General features: G+C 38.7%; 1 protein-coding gene across 11 annotated transcripts in view; it reads right to left on the reverse strand.

Moving 5' to 3' along the window:
* The window catches only part of TASP1 (taspase 1), a 342,726-nt gene that overhangs the window by 124,438 nt on the left and 196,502 nt on the right, over positions 1-21,786 (reverse strand). For all 11 annotated transcript variants that reach the window (XM_042980918.1, XM_042980915.1, XM_007086806.3 and 8 more), the window contains one exon: positions 1,184-1,294. In XM_042980918.1, coding sequence (XP_042836852.1) covers positions 1,184-1,294 — 111 coding nt within the window. The remainder of the gene's footprint in view (positions 1-1,183; positions 1,295-21,786) is intronic.

Genomic DNA, 21,786 nt, shown 5'->3' on the forward strand with positions numbered 1-21,786 from the left:
ATACTAAAAAAATACTTAGGAAAGAACAGATAAATGCACAGTAGTATGTCTGTATAATGGAATACCATACAGTAATGAAAATGAACAAACTACTGCCACATGTAACATGGATAAATATAACAGGCTTAATGCTGACTGAACACATCAGATACCTATAGTACATATTCCATGATTCCATTTATATAAAATATAAACCCAAGCAAAGCTAATCATGGTTTTAAAATCGGCATAGTGGCTAACTCTGGAGAGGCAAAGAATGGAGGTGATTGCCAGGGAGATTTCAGGGTCGTGGTAAAGTTCTACTATATCTGTCTGCTGGTTGTATGGGTGGGTTCGGTTTATAATAATTCATCAAGTAGTTGCAATTGTAACTTGTGTACTTTTCGGAATGTATATATAGGTAATTAAAAAGTCAATTAAAAAAAAAAACATATAAGACCCCCTCCTAACTTCTGTGGCACCTTTATGGAGTTTTAAAAAACGTCCCCTCTGTATGAATGAATGAAAAAGGCACCCCTGTGGGCAGAGGCAGCCCCACAGTTTTGTGCCTTGGCAAATGGAAGACTGGCTGCTTTTTAACCCCACTACTACATTTGGCTAGACACAAAACCACACATCTGGATGGACATCTGCAAATCTGCAAAACACTCATTTGACCCTTCTTCACCACAATTTTACAAGGAGGGCAGGGCAGATGTCCTTATTTTACAGAAGAGGAAGTGGCACAGAACAGTACGACCCATATACAAAGGCGTCATAGCTAATAAGCAATGGAGCCAGAACAGACTCCTAGGCCAGTAGCTCTTCACATGGTTCTGATTCCTTTTTGGGAGGGGAAGAGGAAGAAGCTTCTTCTATGTTTGTTACTGTGTATGTTGTTATGGGTCATCTCAAATGCTTTGTGGAATAAGGCAGGGAACAAATACATGGTCCAATGTTCTTAATATTGGGCTTTAGTGAAGGTCCTAGGTTCTAAGCCCGTTTGAAATATGCTGTAAGCATACACTTAAAAATGAATATTCATCTTTTACATGTTTACTTATGCTAAAAGATTAGTAGGATAGACATGTTTAGATACCAAGGGAGCATTCCGGCCTTCCCATAACTTGTTAAGGAAAAAATCTTTCTGTGTCTTGAAAAATTGAAAAAGAAAGACATGCCATAAGGTGTATGTCCAGCTTACCTAGAAGTGTCTGCTTATCTTGGGAGGAGTCAGACTCTGCAGAACATCTGCAAGTTCGGAGAACAATGACTCCTCCAAGCACGCCATCTTCGCTGGCCAGGAAAGGCGAACCTAGGCAGAAATGGCAAATGGTCATTTTTCAGTGAATTTTGCTTTTTTCATTTTCAATTTTCATTTTATTACAAGAACAAAAATGTGGTGTGAATGCCCATTTTCTGACAATCACCATTGTTCGAACCTTGTATAGGCTTGATGGCAAAGGCAGGCTTATGCCCAAACGGGGGCCATTTGGCAAAGACTATCCCAGATGTCGCCAAGAAGACTTGAGTGGGGGTGGAGTGTGCATTACAGTATTCAGAAGGGAATTGGAAACACTACCAGATTAAAGGACCAAAACACAAATACAGGAAAAAATGCTCAGCAAGTCTCTTTGATCAGCTTTTAGGGATCACTTACCAGGCTCTCCCTGCTGTCAGGGGCATGCCACCAAAAGCTTTGATTTACTACCTTAAATTCAATTTTAAACAATAAGCCACAAACTTTACTACAAACATTTAAAAATGATCCTGATGGTTTACACAAATAAGGGTGAAACTGTATTTCTATTATGAGAGTCTGGTGGTTAGAAACAACTGGGCCTCTTTGGGATCTCACACACTGAACCATTGTGAGCATTTCAAGAACACTACATTTTAAAACCCCTCATTTTTCCTCCCCAAGGACATCTTCTTCGAACATCTGGCATAGCAAGTAAGCACGTGGAAAACAAATGCAAAATTAACCCAAGAGCTATCAAAGAAAGTAGTAAAAAATAAAAATCAACCAAATTGGATTTGGGGGGAAGCTTCTGGTTAAACTTAGTAGATTAAACACATATATTTATCTCCACTCCTTCCAAAAGCATGACCCAATAAGGACAGAGAGAAAGGCAAACAAGAAAAAAACTCATGTTTTAGAAAATGAAAAGAAGATAGACATTACTTGCTCACCTAGTGGACCTGCAGAAGCTGAAACCTAAGCTTTAATGGGGAACATGGTTAAAACCGGGGGGGGGGGGGGAAGCACCTATAAGAAATCACCCAGTTTTGTCATAAAACCCACAAAGAATCAGAAATTAGAAACTTCAAGTTCCTCTGAAGACAGGGATGCAAGGTGGGGCTGAAATGAAGACGGTTGATTCAGAGTGTCCAAAAGGACCCTCTACACCAGGCATCAGTAAGCTATGACTTGTCTGGTCTGCAACTTGTTTTTGTACTGTCCACAAGCTAAGAATGTTTATTTTATGCCTTAAAGGATTATTTTTTTAAAAAGAAGGAGAAGCAGAAGAATATGTGATAGAGACCATGATATAGTCCCAAAAGTCTAAAATCTTTACTTTCTGGCCCTTAACAGAAATAGCTTGCCAACCCCTGATAGATCAGCCCGATTCCTGCCTAGACAAGAAGTTACTTCTTCCTTACGTAGGAGATGCCAGGATATTTACTCTCTAGAGAGGATAAACCAGAGGGACTTGAGTCGTGGGGTCATCAGACTCAGCACAAGGCAGGAGGGAGTGTCCACAATGAACACAGGACGTCGAAGTGGAAGTCTTTATGCTAAACAGTGAAATAACTAGCTCCTTTACCCACAGGCTCCCAGGATACAAGAAGTCAAACTGATACACTCCAAGCACGTGACTGGATAATTCCCTTCCAGCCACACAACCATCTCAAGGATAAAGAACTACTTGAGAGACCCTAAACAAAAACTGCCTTATGTTAAGGGCTTCCAGATGACAAATGTGGCTCATTCAGAAGGTTTCCAGTTCAGCTTCTTGGTATATAACTGCTCAATAGTATAGACAACCTAGGTTCACTAGTTGTTTCAGTGTGACCTCTAGAAAAGACAGAGACCAAAACAAAAAAGAAAACAGAGAAAACGTAGGCCAATGCATTGAGCAAAAGAAAAGTAAAAGAGATGGAAAATGGGAGGAAAAAAAATCAGAACAGGCCAGAAGGTCCAATATCTGAATAATAGGAGTTTCAAAAAGAGAGAATAGAAGAAATAACACTTCAAAGAAGTAATTCAAAAACATTTCCAGGAATTGAAAGGTGAGTGTTTGAAAAGGCTCATCAACCTGCCAGCACAACTCATGAAAATAAATAAATAAATAAAAGTGCCACAGATATATATCACTGTGACATATCAAAATATTGAAGAAATAAAGAAAAGTCCAAAAACTTCCATGTGAAAACACACACACACACACACACACACACACACACACACACACACAGAAAGCAAGGGGATCATAATGGCACCAGATTTCTCAACATAACAATGGAAACTACAAGGTTAGAAGGAAGGCACCATCTTCAACATGCTGAAGGAAAATTATTTCCAACCTAGAATTCTATACTAGGCCAAAATGTCAATCAAGTATGAAAACAGAATAAAGCTCTACAAAGTCTGAAAGAATTCACCTCCCACATACTTTCTCAGAAAGCTGTAGGATGAATGTGCCTTGGCAAAATGAAGTAATAAGGTACAAAATGAGAAAGAAAACAAGATCTGGAAATAGGGGATCCAAAACAACAGAATACAAAAAGATTTCTAGATGACACACAGTGAGGCAGCAGGCTTAGAGAGTCAACAGTCCAAATTGGAGCAGAAAGCCAGAGAAGGCTGGAAAGAGATTTCCAAGGGGAAAATAAATCAAACTTATAGAATACATGTTGAGTTTGAAATTATTGGGAGGAAATGTTTCAGATTTTGAGGGAAATTTGACAATCAACCAGTGATCAGTATCAAAAAGCAAACAAAAAGAAACCTAAAAAATAATGAGGCAAATATTAATGCAGAAAAAAATAAGAATTTGTATAAGAAAGGAAACAGAATCACAGTATACTACATAGTTCAGATGTCAATAGCTAGAGTCAAAAATATAAACTCACAATACTGATGAGCTAAAAAAAAAAAGGCAGGGGGACATAATACATTTAGAGGAGTGATGGATGTAGTATGTGTAGGTTTGGGCTTGGAAATATAAGGGAATTAAATCTTTGCCTTCCCTCGTATGAATATGAAGATATCTTGATATCTAAATAATATCTAAAATTGAAAACTGAAGGAATGGTAGTACAAGTGTGTTATTTTGAATTACAGATTTAAGTTCTAAAAGAAATAGCTACAAGAGTTAAAAGTAGTAGTAGCCCGAGGGGAGAGGAAACTGGGGGGCAGGGAATTGGAGTTGGAACAGGGAACCATTCATTTTCATTTTAAGTCTGGGGGTATTGTTTGCCTTTTTAAACCACTTATTTGTTTTGCCTTGCAAAGAAAAACAACACAAATTTAAACTGTGGAACTGGAGTAAATTTTTTAATCCTTAGCCTCTTAAAGAAGGGGGAAGGAGACAGGAAATTCACAGTCATTGAGAAACTACTCTGCATCAGGGCTTGGTTCCATGCTTTCATGTTCTATAGTTGAATTTTCAGAACCACTGAGAGGGTTCAGAGCAAATCTTCCCAAAATGTGTCATTTTGGCATGTAGGCTATTTTGAGCTGAAGGCAATTGAGACCCTCCTTTACCTAGAATCTAAATTGGGGGTCTTTCTCAGAATTAGAGTTATCACCAGGGATAAATTTTATCTGAGTAACCCATTTGTATGGCATAGCAAATATCTAACTACCAAACATTTGTTCTTCTTATTGCCCCCCTCCCCTTTGAAGCTGCTGGCCCCTATACCATTCCTTAGCTCAGCATGGCATAAATACCTCATTTTACCTTTCTGTCTTTGAATCTCTCATGTATAAGGGGTTTCTCAATGTATAAAATTAAATTTAATTTTCTTCTGTAAATTGATTTCATGTCAATTTAATCTTAGACCAGCTGGAAGAAACTTTTGAAACATAGAGTAAAATTTCTCTTCCCCAACACCACTATGCCATGAGGTATTTTTATCATGTTATAGATGAAGAACCTAAGGTTCAGAGAGGTTCAATGACTTGTCACAGCCATGCCACAATTGAACAGAGAATGTGGCTTTCCCTCATGTCTCTGAGCCCATGGTCCTCGACTGCTTGGCAGCAATACCTCTTAGGGAATGGGAAACTCTGGATAAAGTCACATTCTAACTGCTGCTAAAAACTTCCACCCCATCAGCATCCAAACTCTTGACACCTCTAGAACAGTTCTCTTCCCCACCAAATCCAGGAGCTTCTCCTAGGTTTCTAATAGCTCATCCAAGCTCAAAACTCTCTACCTTTTCCCTCTTCAATGACTCAAAACATGAAACCAAGTCAAATCCCAACAGTTCCCTATGATTCCACGTGTACTGAGCTCTGCCTCTTCATTCCCACTGACAAACCCTCAATGTACCCTCACTGTACTGAAAACACTGCAGTAGGCTCCCTACTCCAGTCATTCAAATCCCTAAATTAATTGATTCAATAAATATGTACTATATGCCAGGACTCTTCAAGGCACTGGGATGTAACAATGGAAAAAATGAAGTCCTTTCTTAAATATAGTTGAACAGGTTAGGGGACAAGTAAACTTACAAGTCAATAAAGAAATTCATCCAATTAGTGATAGGCGCTGTGAAGAAAATGAATCCTGGTAAATGACAGAAGGTGTGACTCAAGCAGGGGCTATTTTACATCAAGGGTCAGGAAAGGCCTCTTTTGGTAAGGAGCTAATAACCATGTGAAGACCTGAGGAAAGAACATTCCAGGCAGGTGAACAAGCAAATGCAAAGACCCTAAGGTGAGAAGGAACCTGGATGTTCAGGAAATACAAAGGGAGTAGGGTGGTAAGAGCTGACTGAGGGAGAGGGAAGAGAGTGCAGAACATGAATTCAGAGGGAGGCAGGAATTCAGAGGGAGGCAAGGCCAGGTCACATAGGGTTACAGAAGGCCTTATGGGTACAGCAAGGAGTCTGAATTTTACTTCAAGTGTGATGAAAAGATGATGAAATCTTTAACCAGGACAATGATAGTTTTTGTTTGCACTTGCAAAAGGCTACTTTGTAGTATGGAATGGATTGGCAGGGCAAGCATGGAAGCAGCAAGTCACTAAAGAAGCTGCAATGGCAGCCCAACTGACAGATGACAGTGGCTTAGGTGAGCCTGATGGCAACAGAGACTGTCAGTAGAAGCTGGCTCTGGGATATATTCTGCAAGTAAAACCAGAAGGGCTGTTCATAGACTAAATATGGGGACATGGAAAACAGAGACATCAAAGTTTAATAAGAAATAAGCAGCCTAGCTATGATTATATCATTAAACCATTCAAACACTTTCAATAGACCCCAAGTGCCCACAGAATGGTATACAAATGCCTTAGCTAGGCAAGCCTTCCTCTCTTCCCTGTATCCCACTTCCCCAAGACCTCCCCCTGTGAACTATTCTTCCTGGATCCCTATCTCCCCATGAACTGGAATTTATCCTTCCAGTGCGTTTCATATATAGACACAGTTCTCTGGGGTGAGGATATCTGATTCACCTTTAAAGCACCTTTGGTAACTAATGAAATTCTTCCACTTATTCACTGCCTTCTCCTATCCCCAACCTTCTCAACATACCTCCCCACCCACACACACACACCCACACACTCCTGCTTACACCAATGAAGTGTGACATTGAGGATGGCAAGACAGGATGTTAATGCAATGAAAGGAGAGTGGGCCCCCAGGGCGCCATGGAAGCTACATCACGGCTCCTCACTCTCAGTATGCATTCATTCAATAATTTGATGAAACAATGATTAAAGTATATTTGAAGATTTCAAATTTTTCATGAAAAGTACTCAGATTTCACATTATCACTGTGATGTTAAAAAAATGCTGACTCAGACACAAGGCCTTGTTTTGAGTCTTAGGGTAGCAACTATGGTTCAGTTTCTTAAATTATAAACTATAGATATTAAAAGACACCTTTCTGGCTGTTGTAAGGATTGAATTATATATATAAGCTCTGTAACCTCTGAAGTGTTATTTAAACATCTGGTGGTAGTAATACTGATGGTGGGAAGACACTTCAGCATTTTGCTGGTTCTCAAAAATTGTCATGTTGAACAAGATCTATTACTGTAACTACTTGGCTAACCTTCCACAATAGCCAGAAATAGTGTTCAACTGACATTCAGTGGTTGTGATAGGGTATCCGTTTTCCTAAATGTTAAACAGTCTCTGAATATAAGGAAACACTATTCCTTATTCTTCCCAGTAAAAAAAGAAACATTAACATGGAGTAACATGTTGGGCACTGTGCTTTTCATACCCAAATAGGGAAAAAATTAATGAACTAAGACAATCCAAAGCTCTATTAATACATGTGCAAGAAGCTGCATAAAATATCTAAAGAAAATTAATAATGAAATAATAAAAATTAAGCTTCATTCACCCTAACAAAATATCCCAAACAGATTCCTTAAATACCCAAGTCTAAAACTGTTATGGAATAAACTTATAATTACAGATAGTAAAAGAAATAGTTATTGTGATCAAATGTGTATAATCTGAATATTCATTTAAATCATAAATCCATACTGTAAACAAATGAGACACCTACATACTAAATTTGTGCCATGATCTTTAAGGATGAAGAATTTGAAAGGAAAATCACTATAAGTATTATAGAAGTCAATGTGAATATTAACCCATATTATTTGGATTGCTAGTATCAAATCCTAATCAGAATGATCTTCAGTACAAAGGAGAATTTGGTGGCTCATAAAATCCAATGGTAGGGATGTGACAGGTTTCAGTAACAGCTGGAAATAGCTCTCTATGGATAGCAATGCCCATTGATAGTTCCAGAACTGTATTCCTGAACTTGCACCACCAGAAACTATTTCTCATTTTCAGTTTTTAAATTTTTTTTAAAGTTTATTTATTTTTAGAGACAGCATATGTGTGCACAAGTTGGGGAGGGGAACAGAGAGAGGGGGAGATAGAAAGAATCCTAAGCAGGCTCCACATTCTGCACTAAGCCCGATGCGGGGCTCAACCTCATGGACCATGAAATCATGACCTGAGCCAAAATCAAGAATCAAGATGCCTAACTGGCTGAGCCACCCAGGTGCCCTCTTTTTCAGTTTTAACATTCTCAGGGGCCATCAATTGGATTTAGGAAAATGAAATAACCTGATTGGCCTAGCTTTAGTCAGTGAAGCCTAGAACAATCAACTATGACCAAGAGGCCAGTGGAGTGGACTCATGGATGGACAGACAAATCCAAAAATGTCCAGAAAACTCAAATGGGCTACAGAACCAGGGAATCAGGATCCCAGATTTGGTATGCTCTACTTGAACTCAGACAACCCACTTTACCTTGCTTTCTTGGTTCATCGGAAATATTGGGAGACTAGAGTAACAATCTCTGATATCTTCTACCAGTTGTAATAGGCGGGAGTATTTTCAGTTTTAGAGATTCATGTCTACCCACAGCAGCAATCAGCCACTATCTGATGCCAACAAGACAAAATATTAAAGCTTCTTTTGCAAAACCTGATACAATGCTTCCTCTTCAACATGTGAGAACTTATCGAGAGAGTGATTCTATAGCCAGAAGGCAGTTGCTAGTGTTTCACCTTCCCATTACATTTAACAAAGAACGTCTGTCTTTCAAATACATTTCTACACATTGTTTTCTTATTTTTAACATCTATATGCCAAATCATTTGAACGCCATTTTCTCTTGAAGGAATTACACATCTATTGAGAAAAGGAAATATACAGAGAGACACAAAGATGGTTTGAAGGTCAGATGAGCAAGAAAACGGAGGGCAGAGGAATAATGAATGTACCCTACTGGAAACACATACCTGTAACTCCAAAAGAATTAGAGAGATTATTATAAATATTCTTTAAAAACAGAAGCAGGGTAACAGTTTATATTTCTTGGAAGAAGAATCTTTTTTTCCTAAAGATGCACTTGAGTTAGTTAACTTATCTTTTCTGGATGTGAAGAGTAAGCAGAATGACATGAAGACCACATAACATAATGAGAGGAGCCAACAACCATGTTCAGAAGCATTAGCTCCATTAATGAAGTGCCACTATGTGATGCCCTTGAAAAGAAATCTGTGAGACCACCACCATCATCCCATTAGATGTATATTAACTGTATTCTATCATTTCCTGCTCCTACAAAAATCCTAATGTAAGGAGTATTACTACATTCATCTGACATGAGAAAACGCAGTCAAAAAAGAAAGAAGCTGATGCACAGAGGTAAATGACAGGCTTTCAGAAACATGAAGAGGAAGTGGGGATCAGGATACTAACCACTGACCCAGATCCTCTCACTACAAACCCTGAGGACTATACCTATTCTCAAGAACCCATCTCTACCACAGCTCATGGGTGTCCTCATTATGTGTGGTTTTCTGGTGATAAACATACTTTTCAAGACTCCAATTTAACTGTAAAGAGAAGAGTTAAGTGTGGTCATTGGCCTTTTGAAATCCCTTATCTACCATAATTTGAAAGATAGAAAAAGTTAACTTTTGTGTCAGAACAGAAAATTCCAAACTATAATCAGAACCTAAACATATCAGAGAGACAGTCTGTGGATAAATTTACTGATTCTGCCACAAAGATTACAAGTAAGAAACCAAACTGAGTCCATTAAAGCTTCTGCTTTTTGGTTTAACCAATCCACAGAATATATTCACCTAATACTGCTACAAAAATGACAAGATATATATATATATATAACTTTATATATATATATGTATATATATATATATAAAGTTTGACACAAAGTCTGTTCTGAAGAGAACAATTCAGCTGACTTGTTTTAAAAATCATACTTATAGTAATAAAATTAATAAGTCATGGGAATGTAATGTACAACATGGTGACTAAAGCTAATAATATTGTACTGTATATTTGAAAGTTGCTAAGAGTAGGTCTTAAAAGAAAAAAAAATTGTAACTATGTATGGTGACATATGTTAACTAAACTTAATGTACTCATCGCTTTGCAGTATATATAATCGTTACATTGTACACTCAAAATTAATGTTATGTCAATTATACTTCATAAAAAATCATAAAACAATTTAAGAAGGATCAGTAGGTATTTTCTTTTCCTGAAATTCCAGCCCAGTATTCTACCTGCTAGTGGAGGTATCCAGGATTCCACCAATTCACCCTTATGCAACAATGAATGGATGAGAAACATGAATCCTTGACAGAGAAAACAAGTGAGAGTGGCCTACAGACAACTGAAGAGTCACTGGAGGGGAAACCAAATGGGCCATTTTTCCAGCCCTGGTCCTGGCATATTCCATATTAATTTTAACAAGTAAGAAGATTCTCTCCCTCTCAACTCTACCAGGTCACCCCAAGCTGCTGGCTGTGCAGAGAACCCATTTCCCCCACAGTTACAGTTGCCAGAACTTCCATCTCCAGGAATGTCACAAGGCAGAAGAGGCCAAAATTGTGATAATGGCAGAAGATAGGGGGTCCTGACGGAGCAAGCTGTCTTCAGTGGAGATAGGGTACGGTGGTGTGGATTCACACTTACTTATTAATACTAGACTAGAAGCCATGAATTTGAGAGATATAACATTCATTCAACAAATACTTCATATTTCATAAACATTCACTTTAAAACATTTAAGAATCAACTCTGTCAAGCACTGCTTGGGCCCTTGAGTATGCAGTGATTAAGGCAAAATATGTCCACAAGTGCTATGGTCTGAATGTTTGTATCCCTTTCAAATTCATATGTTGAAAATGCCCAATGTGATGGTGCTAGAAGATAAGGCCTTTGGGAAGTGATTAGTGCCCTTATAAAAGAGGCCCAAGAAAGCTCCCTTACCATATCTGCCACGTTAGGTTATAGTGAGAAGTCTGCAGTCCATAAGAAGGCCCTCACTTGACCATACTAGCACTCTGAGCTTGGACTTCCAGCCTCCAGAACTGTGAGAAATCAGTGTCTGTTGTTTATAAGCTACCCAATCTAGCTTATAAAACCTACCCATTTTGTTCTAGCAGCCCAAATGGACATACCGAGGCACGTATGATATGACAGACAATATATAAGTATAATCAATGCTAGAAAGGGAAATCAAGCAACATAAGGGCGATACAGTGCTAAGGTGGGTTAAAAGGAAGAGAGCATTTTAATCAGCATGGTCAGGGACAGTTGTTCTGACGGTGACATTTGAGGAGAAAAATCCAACAAAGAATAGCAATCCTGGTATTGGGGCCCTGAAGCAACAACGTTTCCAGCACAGTAAATAAATACATCCCCATATATAATCATGCCTAACAACCAAGAATGGTATTTCTCATTTTAAATCAAGATAAGCAAGGGCCAGTATTCAGCTGATTATTAATGCTGGTATCCCTACTGGTTGTTAACTCTCTTGACTATCCCGACTAAAGGCATAGTTTTAATTCATTACTATACTCCTAAAAACATACTAAGAATCCCACACATGCAGAGCATGTAATAGAACAACATAATATACAATGGAAGTATCTGTCTTACTGCAGTCCCATTCCACAGAGGTGAGTGCCATCAAGAGTTCCATGTACATCCTTTCTGAAATTATCCATACTTAACACACATCCATTTTCAAGTTTTCACTCAGTGGGTTATGGTATGTAAACTGCTCTGTATCCGGCATTCTATTTATTTTTATTTATTTAGTTTTTATTTTTTTATTTGAGAGAAAGAGAGAGAGAGAGAGAGTACAAGAGAGACAGGGAGTAGAAAGCAAGACAGAGAGAGAGAATCTCAAGCAGGTTCCATGCTCATCATGAAGCCCGATGGGGGGGCTCAATATCATGACCCTGGGATCATGATCTGAGCTGAAATCAAGAGTGGAATGCTCAACCTACTGAGCCACCCAGGCGCCCCTGTATCTGGTCTTTTAAATTCAATAATATGACTTAGAGATCCTTCCATATTGGCTCACGCAAACTTAGCCTATTCTTTTTAACAACAAATACACTCTTGGACATATATACCATCACTTCTTTAACTAGTTCCCTGGGGATAGGCATTTAGGTTGTTTCTGGCTTTATTTTTTTCCTATTACAAGTAATGCTACAGTGAACATGTGTATACATTTACCATTCATACATGTATAAATATATATATAGGATACATTTGTAAATGTAGAGTTGATGAATCAATCAGCATACTCATTAAATTATTTGCTACAGATTCCAAACTGCCTTTTAAAAAGACTTACACCCATAAGAAACAGTGTTTGACAGTGTCCTTTTCCCCATAAACTTACCAAAACTGGGTATTGCCAAACTCATTATTATTGATCTGATACATGAAAAATGGTATCTCATTGGTATCTTGATTTATATTTATTTAATTATGAATAAAGTTAAATATCTGTAGGCTTACAAGCCATCTGTATTTATCTGTGCCTTCATATTTCTGTTATATGCAACTTTTTGCCTACCCATTATCCATTCTCCCTTTCTTCCTTACAGACAAACCTCTAGTTTTGTTTGGGGCAGAAATGTGTCCCAAACTGCTTTGCAGCTAGCAGGTGAAATGGCAGAGTTTCTAGCAGATGCATCTTTGTTTTTAAATTTTTTTTCAATGTTTATTTATTTTTGAGAGAGAGAGAGAGAGAGAGAAAGAGAGAGAGAGACAGCACAAGCAGGGGAGGGGCAGAGAGAGAGGGAGACACAGAATCTGAAACGGGCTCCAGGTTCTGAGCTGTCAGTACAGAGCCCAACTCAGGGCTTGAACTCGTGAACTGTGAGATCATGACCTAGCAGATGCATCTTATTAGCTGCTTCCGTTTGTCTCTGATGTAGCACCTAGAGGTGGAACAGCTATCTTGTGGCCAAGAAGAATGAGCCACCCATGAGAGATTACCAAACAGAGAGTCTAGGCCTCTGGTGTACCATGAAGCCACTGTGCCAGTTTTGGACTGCTTTCAGACTTCTAGTATGAGCCCTCATTGTGTTAAGCCCTGCGGTTGGCCTTCCATCATGTCAGTCAAACATAATCCCAAACCAAAAATTTCCTTTATCCATTTCTCTATTGTACAGGTTTTTCTTTTTTTATTATTACTAATTTCCTAAACTCTTTACATGTTAAGGCAATAAGTACTTAGTCATGTGTATTGTAAATATTTTCCCTCAGTTTGTCACATATCTTTTGATTTTGTCTATGACTTTTTTTGTAATAGATAAGTTTTTAATACTTATGTGGTCAAATTTATCAACCATTGCCTTTTACAACTTCTGTGTTGAGTGTTTTCTGTAGTCCAAAATTATGAAAATAAGAAGTCCATGTTTTCTATTAGTACTCTTATAATTCAGTTTTTACATTTAAAATTTCAGTCCATCTGGAATTAATTTTGGTGTAAGGACTGCAGCGGAGATCCTGCTTTATTATTTTTTCCCTAAACCATCACCAAATTGCCCAACGTAAATTTGATGGAAAATTCATCTCATACCCAATGATTTGAAATGCATTTTTAATCACACATTATATTCCCATATATACTTGCATCTATATCTAGATTATCCTGTTCCTTTGATGAAACTATTCCCACAGATACCAAATGGCTTTAATTATTACAGCTTTATAGTATATTCTACCTGACCGGGCCAGGTTCCTCTGATTAGTCATTATTTTCAAAATATTCTTTTTTACTTTCATGTGATTTCTCCATATCATCTTAATAATAAGCTTGCTTACAGGAACCTGGGTAGCTCGTTTGGTTAAGCATCCAACTCTTGGTGTAGGCTCAGGTCATGATATCACATTTCATGAGTTAGAGCCCTGCATAGGGCTCTGCACCAACAGTGCAGAACCTGCTTGGGATTCTCTCTCTCTCCCTCTCTTTCTCTGTCCCTCCCCTGCTCATGCACTTGCTCTCTCTCAAAACAAATAAACATCTAAAAAATTACAAAAAATTTATATTGCTTATACTTTTACCTCTCTCACTGGAATTTTCATTGAATATAATTTAATAAAATTGTGATTTTGCTTAAGATTTATGCTGTCCTGGTAAATTTTTCCAAGGAAAGCCAGAAGTGGAGTTAGTTGTATGTTTGACACCTCCAAATGGTGGAGCCATGTGGATTTTTAGACAAGGAAATGTGACATGGCACCCCTAAAATAAAATTTGCAAGCATGCTTCCACCTAGTTTATTTTTTATTTAAAAAACTTTTTTAAATATTTATTTATTTTTGAGAGAGAGAGAGAGAAGCAGAGCACGAGCAGGGCAGAGGCAGAGAGAGAGGGAGACACAGAATCTGAAACAGGCTCCAGGCTGAGCTGTCAGCACAAAGCCTGATGCGGGGCTCGAACTCATGAGCTGTGAGATCATGACCTGAGCCGAAGCCAGACACTTAACCGACTGAGCCACCCAGGTGCCCCTACCTCTTCCTAGTTTAAAAGGATCAAATAAACACCTTTATAGAATATCTTCTGAGATGTTAGTATGAGAAAAAAACAATTTTTTTTCTTCATGATCAGTTCTTTCTCTTCCGATCCATCTTACCTGATTAACTACAGGCTATAGTCACCATCAGTAATATTTCCAAATCAAGAAAATCATTCTCAGCAACCCTCAGCCTACTCACACAAACAGGACAAAACCAAAACTAAACCCCTCAGTTCTAAGACAGGCAAAACAGCAAGTTGTCTGTGAGTGAAGTGAAAACACTGAATTGGCAAATATTTAAGTCAACTAATCAATCCTAAGTATATAAAAGTATCTGGGGAGTGCCTGGGTGGCTCAGTCAGTTAAGTATCTGACTTCGGCTCAGGTCATAATCTCACAGTTTGTGGGTTTAAGCCCGGTGTCAGGCTCTGTGCTGACAGCTCAGAGCCTGGAACCTGCTTCAGATTCTGTGTCTCCCTCTCTCTCTGCCCTTCCCTCTCCTGTACTCTAGGTCTCTTTCTTCCAAAAACAAATTTAAAAAAAAGAAAATATTAGAAAAATTTTAAAGTGTTTGAAATATAAAAAAATTTCTGGGTAGATAAAGTTATTGCTCATTGAATCCTAGATTCCATTCCTGTTAGAATGGAAGAACTATCTTATGGTATTTACAATATTATCCAAGGGACCAATGTTCATGAGCAACATCATTTGCTTCAGGAGGACTACGCTGGTATTTTTTTTTTTTTTTATCTCAACTTAGTAAACAAAATCAATGTGATCAAATAATGCAGATAAACATCTGGGATTTTACCAGACTGTCTCTATAATAGGAAAAGGTAGGATAAAAATAGGCGAAGAGGGAAAAGTTAGGACCTAAGGTCCCTGGTGGGGAAAAAAACACATGTTTTAAAACAATGCTGGGAACATCTGACCTGGAGCAAACTCCCTCAGACAGAAGGTTCCCCTTAAAAATGTAACAGACCTACTCCCCCTCAAGTTTCCCTCAGGTTTCCCTCAGAAATTTGACAAACAAAAGACCTGACTAAAGATAAGTAGACCATAAAATGTATGACCCACATGGAATGGTTTGGTCATAGACCACGCCTCATAGGATGGAAAGGAGCCAATTGTAAAGGAATGGCTAGAGTCACCTAGCCAGTAAGGGTAGAACCCGAGAAGGAACAATGGGGAAGGAAAGAGGCTGACCAAAATCCTACAAAAGTCCCTTACCTACAGTTCACTTTTGAATGCCCCCTCTCTGTAAAGAAAGCTTCCATACTGTTCTTATTGTCTGATCTTCTATTCTGATAAACTTTTGCCTGCTGTTCCCTTTACTCTGTGTCCATCTCTTCATTCTTCGGAGTGGTGAGACAAGGAACCCTGGCTATTGAGGTAAGGAATCCTTCAACATCTCCACCAATTACTGCACAGAGATACACAAAGGACATCAGACATTTAAGAGCATTATATACCCATCTGTCATTGTTCATTATTTTTTTTAAGTGTTTACTTACTAATTTTTGAGTGGAGGAGGGACAGAGAGAGGGAGACAGTGAATCCCAAGCAGGCTCCACTGTGTCAGTGCAGAACCCACTTGCCCCCTCACCCCAAAGCAGGGCTTTAGCTCACGAACCATAAGATCATAACCTGAGCTGAAATCAAGAGTTGGTCACATAACCAACTAAGCCATCCAGGTGCCCCTCTTTCTTATAAATTCTAAAAGGTTTGTTCATTTTGTGTTGACAAAAGGGAGAACAGTAAGTCCAAGGAAGGCACAACAGGTCCCAGCTGCTTCCCACACACCTTGCCTTTTGCATCTCATCTGTCTGGCTTTTCTCAGTTACATCCTTTTTTTAACAAACCAGTACCCTAGTAAGTAAACTGTTTTCCTGAGTTCTGTGAACCACTCTAGCAAATTAATTAAACCCAAGGAGAGTATCATGAGAACGTGCAATTTATATCCATAGCACAGACGACAACCTGGGCTTGTGACTGGCATCTGGAGTTGGGGGTGGGGGTAATGCAATCCTGTGGGATTCTGAGCCCTTAAGCTTTGGTATCTGATGCTACGTCCAAGTAGATAGTCTCAGAAGTGAGTTCAGTTGTAGGACACCCAACTGAGTGATATCAGAGAATCCGAAAATTGCTTAGTGTGGGACTCCACCCTCCACCACCACTACCACACACACACACACACACACACACACACACACTTGGTGACCACAAGTGTTAAAGTGAAGTACTGACAGAGAAGATACAGGAGTGTTTTTCCTTAGCAAATGGTGATTGGTGATATTGAGATTGCTGTAAGTTTCTGGATGCTTCAATATTTTTTACATTTATTATTGTATTGAGAGGGCATTTACTTAGAAAATTATAAATGCAATTTTCTATCAGTGCTTGAGCTTACAACTCTAGTTCTAGAAACACTACACTGTTTACACTATGAACTTTAAATGAATCTGTCCTGGATCCATGTATAGTGAATTAATATATTCTGAACCCATAACAGTGAGACACCCATTAATGCACCCAGTAATGGAGGACATTTACACAGAGAACTAGACTGCAATTAGACAATGTATCCTTGCAGTAATATGTGGGATTTTGTATCTCACTTGAATGTAAATCTTCACGTATTCTATATTTAGTGAAGCCACTGGAATCTTGTGGCAAGAGAGAAGAATGAGATTAAACTATAAGATATAGCAATCAGTAATCAAGAAAGTCAGGAAGGTAGTACCACTTCCAAGATCTTCTGCTTCACAAGGTGATGACAGTGGTCATGTTAACCAACGACTTAATATCCTAACAGAGTTCCAACAATATTTTTAGTTGTTTCAAAAAGTCAAGCAAGAACAAGGCTAGACCCTAGAACTCCCACAGTGAGCGTTGAGAGGCATTCTGTTCCTTGAACTGTCACACACATAAATTAGGTTAAGGAAAATACAAAAGCTATTCTTGAAAGGGTAGGGGACAACAAAAAGGTAACCCATAACCTGGAAGATTGTGTGAATATTATTGTTACTTTTCCTTCATTTATTCTGTGACTATTGAGTACCTATTAATTATGTATTCAACCCAATTCTTAGTGCTGGATTACATTGGTAAACAAGGCACACTTGGTCCTAGCACACAGGAAGGTTATATTCTGATGGGGGAGATGACCAAACAAGCAAATACACACACACACATTATTTATAATTGTGACAGTTCCACAGAGGAAACAAACAGGGGGGCTAAGAAGGAGACTAATGGTGGTAGACAGGCCTCTCTGAGCAGGTGGTATTTTAATTTTGACTAAAAGATGAGGAGAAAGGAACCTGATAAAGACTGGAAAGGGGAACATTCCTGACAGGAAATAGCACATGCCAAGGTCCTGAGGTATGAAACAACCTGGGAAATTGTAAAAACAAAAAGAAGACCAGAGAAGCCAGCATTATAAGCAAGGGAGGAGAATGACCAGGGATGAGACTGAGGGAACAGGCAGGAATTGCATTAGAGATCCATGAGGTAACGTGTGCATTATAACGGAGGACCTCATTAGAATGGAGGACCATCAAAACAATAGACAAGGGGCGCCTGGGTGGCTCAGTTGGTTGAGTGTCCGACTTCAGCTCAGGTCATGATCTCACAGCTCGTGAGTTCAAGCCCCGTGTCGGGCTCTGTGCTGACAGCTCAGAGCCTGGAGCCTGCTTCGGATTCTGTGTCTCCCTCTCTCTCTGCCCCTAACCCACTCGCATTCTGTCTCTGTCTCTCTCAAAAATAAATAAACATTAAAAAAAAAAACAACAATAGATGAGAAACTGGAACAGGCTGCTATGTGGAGAACAGATTAGGTTGAGGGTAGTTGTCATGGGAAGAGGCAGGAAGATTGCTGAGGATACTTCTATGGTAGTCCAGATAAGAGTTATTTAGTGAGTGTGCAGGGACATCCCCATGTCCCCATGGATAGCTTCTCTTGCCCAGGTCCACTGAGGTGGCAAAAGGACCATACCCCTGGCCACCATACTGTGGAAGATGCTGCTTAGAGTAGAAGTGGGACAAGGAGAAATTGCACTGGGGAATGATGGCAGGTGTCTGCTAAGGACAGCATTTGGGTCACTGCTCTCCATCATGAAGCCCATGTGCCACACTGGAATATTTGGAAGCAGTCATGCACCTAGATTTGTCATTTCAATCAGGTAATTTACATGTCCCCTTATCATTATGTAAGATCAACTGAAGTGCTCTGAGGACAGTTGTCAGAGAATCCCAAGCACAGTGAGGTCTACCATTTCCTCTGAAATTCTTTCCCTGGTCTACTGCTCCAACTTCCTTCCCTTTGTGGGTCCATCATGGCCTTGTTCATCTCTGGAATTCCCTTCCTGCCCTAATTCAGCCGAGCTCTAATTTGCTAACCATAGGGTGCTGAGCTGGGTCTATTTTTCAGCTTGTCATTCTTTACTAAATAAAGCCCTAAACTTTTTTTTTTTTTTCATCTTTGTTGTGGAATTTCAGCTTGCCCTACTTAACTGTGGATTTTTACAGTCTACACATGCCTAGAAGCCTTGGGCTGTGGATAACCTTTCACTATGCCTACTAAATAAAATGAAAAAAGAAACTGCAGAAGAAAACGATAAATGTCTTAAAGATTGGCCAACAGGCAAAAGTGAGAGCCATGAATTTTTAAATTTTTAAAAACATTTTGGAGAGTGAGATCCTATCATTACAGAACAGCTAGAAAGAAAGCAAAGGTAACCAAAAAACTTTAACTCCGTTCCTTCATTTGTATTTTTGTAGAAGTGTCTCTGCTAGAAGTCATATGTTATCAATGGCACTTAAAGGCCAAACTGATTTATCAGTCATCTTTAACTTCGAGAAGAATGGGCAGTAAGTAGACTGCCAAACTCAAGGAACTCTAAGGAAAAATAAAATAATAAAGTAAGATAAAGTTAAATTTAAAAGCTTGTAATGAGAAAAGGGCCAAAAATCAAAGTAGGCACATAGCAGGAAAAAACAAGCAATGTAACCTACTGATTCTTTTTGTCCATAACATATTGAAAAGGAGAAAAAATGAAAATTGGGTTCTGTAAGTTATATACATTATGAAAAACCTGATAATTCAGGTAAATAAAATTGGAAAATAGTATAGTATATATATAATAAGGTGGCTTTAGGAAATTATCAATCAATAAATAATTCTATGTTTAACAACTTTTATAGAACTTTTGTAAGAAAAAAATAATAGAAACACAAAACCATCCATTTGAAGGATTTAAATTAATCTAAAATTAAATTAAAATTTTTTTACATATATTACCTATAATATAAATCAATGTATAAAACTATCACAACTTCATAAATAGCAATTAATAATCTGAAATAAAGCTGAAATGTTGCTTTTAAGAATCTTAGGAACTCTATCTACATACAGATGAGCAAATTAATCCAGATACACAGATATATGCAACTCACAATTTCATGAAGAGAGTTGCTATGTTAATAAGTTGAGACGAACACTGAAATGTCACTCTAAGAATTCGGGGAATTCCGTATAAGCAAGGTCTATTTTGAACCTGTCTCCCAGAAGGGGATAATTAACCAAAGAGCAGAAAGATCCTTCACCCACAAAGCTGTCCAACAACACACAAATCAAGTGAAGCACCACTGTGAGACTCATAAAAAATTCTAAATTTGAAGAGGGGATAGAGGGATATTTTCATTTGTGCATTTTCAATTATGCATTCCCACCAAGACAAACAACTAAATATAGCCTGGTCAGTTGTGCTGCACAAAACCTTAATCTAGTGTGCAACCAAAAGGTTACAATGTTAGAAACTGTGGTGAATCCAAAAGTTTCAAAACAACACATTTTAGGGCCACTTTTAACAAGAGCAACATCTATGCAGATGGTTGAATGAACAATGCTTCCATGGAGAACGCCCTGAAGGAAAAAGGGTAACGCCAGCAATTCAAATTTTTCATTTTCATACTTAAGTTTATGCATTAATTTTTGGGCTAAAGAAAAGAAGAATCACTCACTTCCTGTACCCATCTGGCTGGACTCCATCTCAGGGCTCCTGAGCCCTGTGGCTGTTTCATGTTCATGCCAGTTAATGGCCCAGCTCAGCAAAAAAACCAAGCAGATTTCAAAACATTCAGGTATACTTGCCAACATACAATGTCAGTACTTGTGGATTCAGAAAACTGTAAATTTTTTTCATTTTAATTGTGACAAATGGTTGGCATTGCTACACTTATTAGGGGTATACAAGGTTTGAAATTTATACTAACGTAAAGAGTTTCATGGAATAAAAATATTCATGTCATGCCTGGAGTGGGATAGTATCTTTCCTCTTCCTCAGGGCTGCCCACAGACTCTTACTAAGATTTGAGTTTCCTATCCTCAGATTTGTCCATGTGGCAGTTCATATACTGGTCCCCAGAAGTCACTCCCCGTCACTCCTCAAAGATTTATGGTCCTGGGGCACCGGGTGGCTCAGTCGGTTAAGCGTCCAGCTTCTGCTCAGGTCATGATCTTGTGGTTTGTGAGTTCAAGCCCTACGTCAGGCTCTGTGCTCACAGCTTGGAGCCTGGAGCCTACTTCTGATTCTGTCTCCCTATTTCTCTGCCCCTCCCCTGCTCCAGAGTATGAGCTCTGTCTGTTTGTCTGTCTCTCTCTCAAAGATAAGTAAACATTAAAAAAAAAAAAAAAAAAGATTTAAGGTCCTAGATCATTATTTCTCTGACATCCATACTGCTGTAAGTTCTCATGATTTCAAGGTATGGAGATTATGCTTCCAAACTCCCTGATCTCTCAGTTCCTTGACCTATCCTCTCCCAAGAATCTTATCCTTTATTCCATGTCAGTCACTCATTGTCCTTATTATATACCCTAGTGTGACTACCAACAACTTCCACCTCTTTCATAGACTTTACTTGCAAGCATCTTACTACCTACTACCCCTAACTTTCCATCGTACACCCTCTAGTACCCAGACTCCAACAATCCTTCAGGCTGTCCCCCACCCACTTCATATCCTCACTTTGGTCCTTAAGTGGGCTAAATTCTATGTCCCATCATTATAATTAATTCCCTGCAGAAACTGTCAACTATTTTGCCCTGCTACTGACCATCATACTCACCTGGCAAAATTCCAACCATCGTTAAATCCTACTCCATGTCTACAGCCATAAGCTGAATTTGACCAGAGAATGGCACTACTGTGCTAACCACTCATGATCACTAACCTCA

Source organism: Panthera tigris, chromosome A3, assembly GCF_018350195.1.
Source record: "Panthera tigris isolate Pti1 chromosome A3, P.tigris_Pti1_mat1.1, whole genome shotgun sequence".
Lineage (NCBI taxonomy): Eukaryota > Metazoa > Chordata > Mammalia > Carnivora > Felidae > Panthera > Panthera tigris.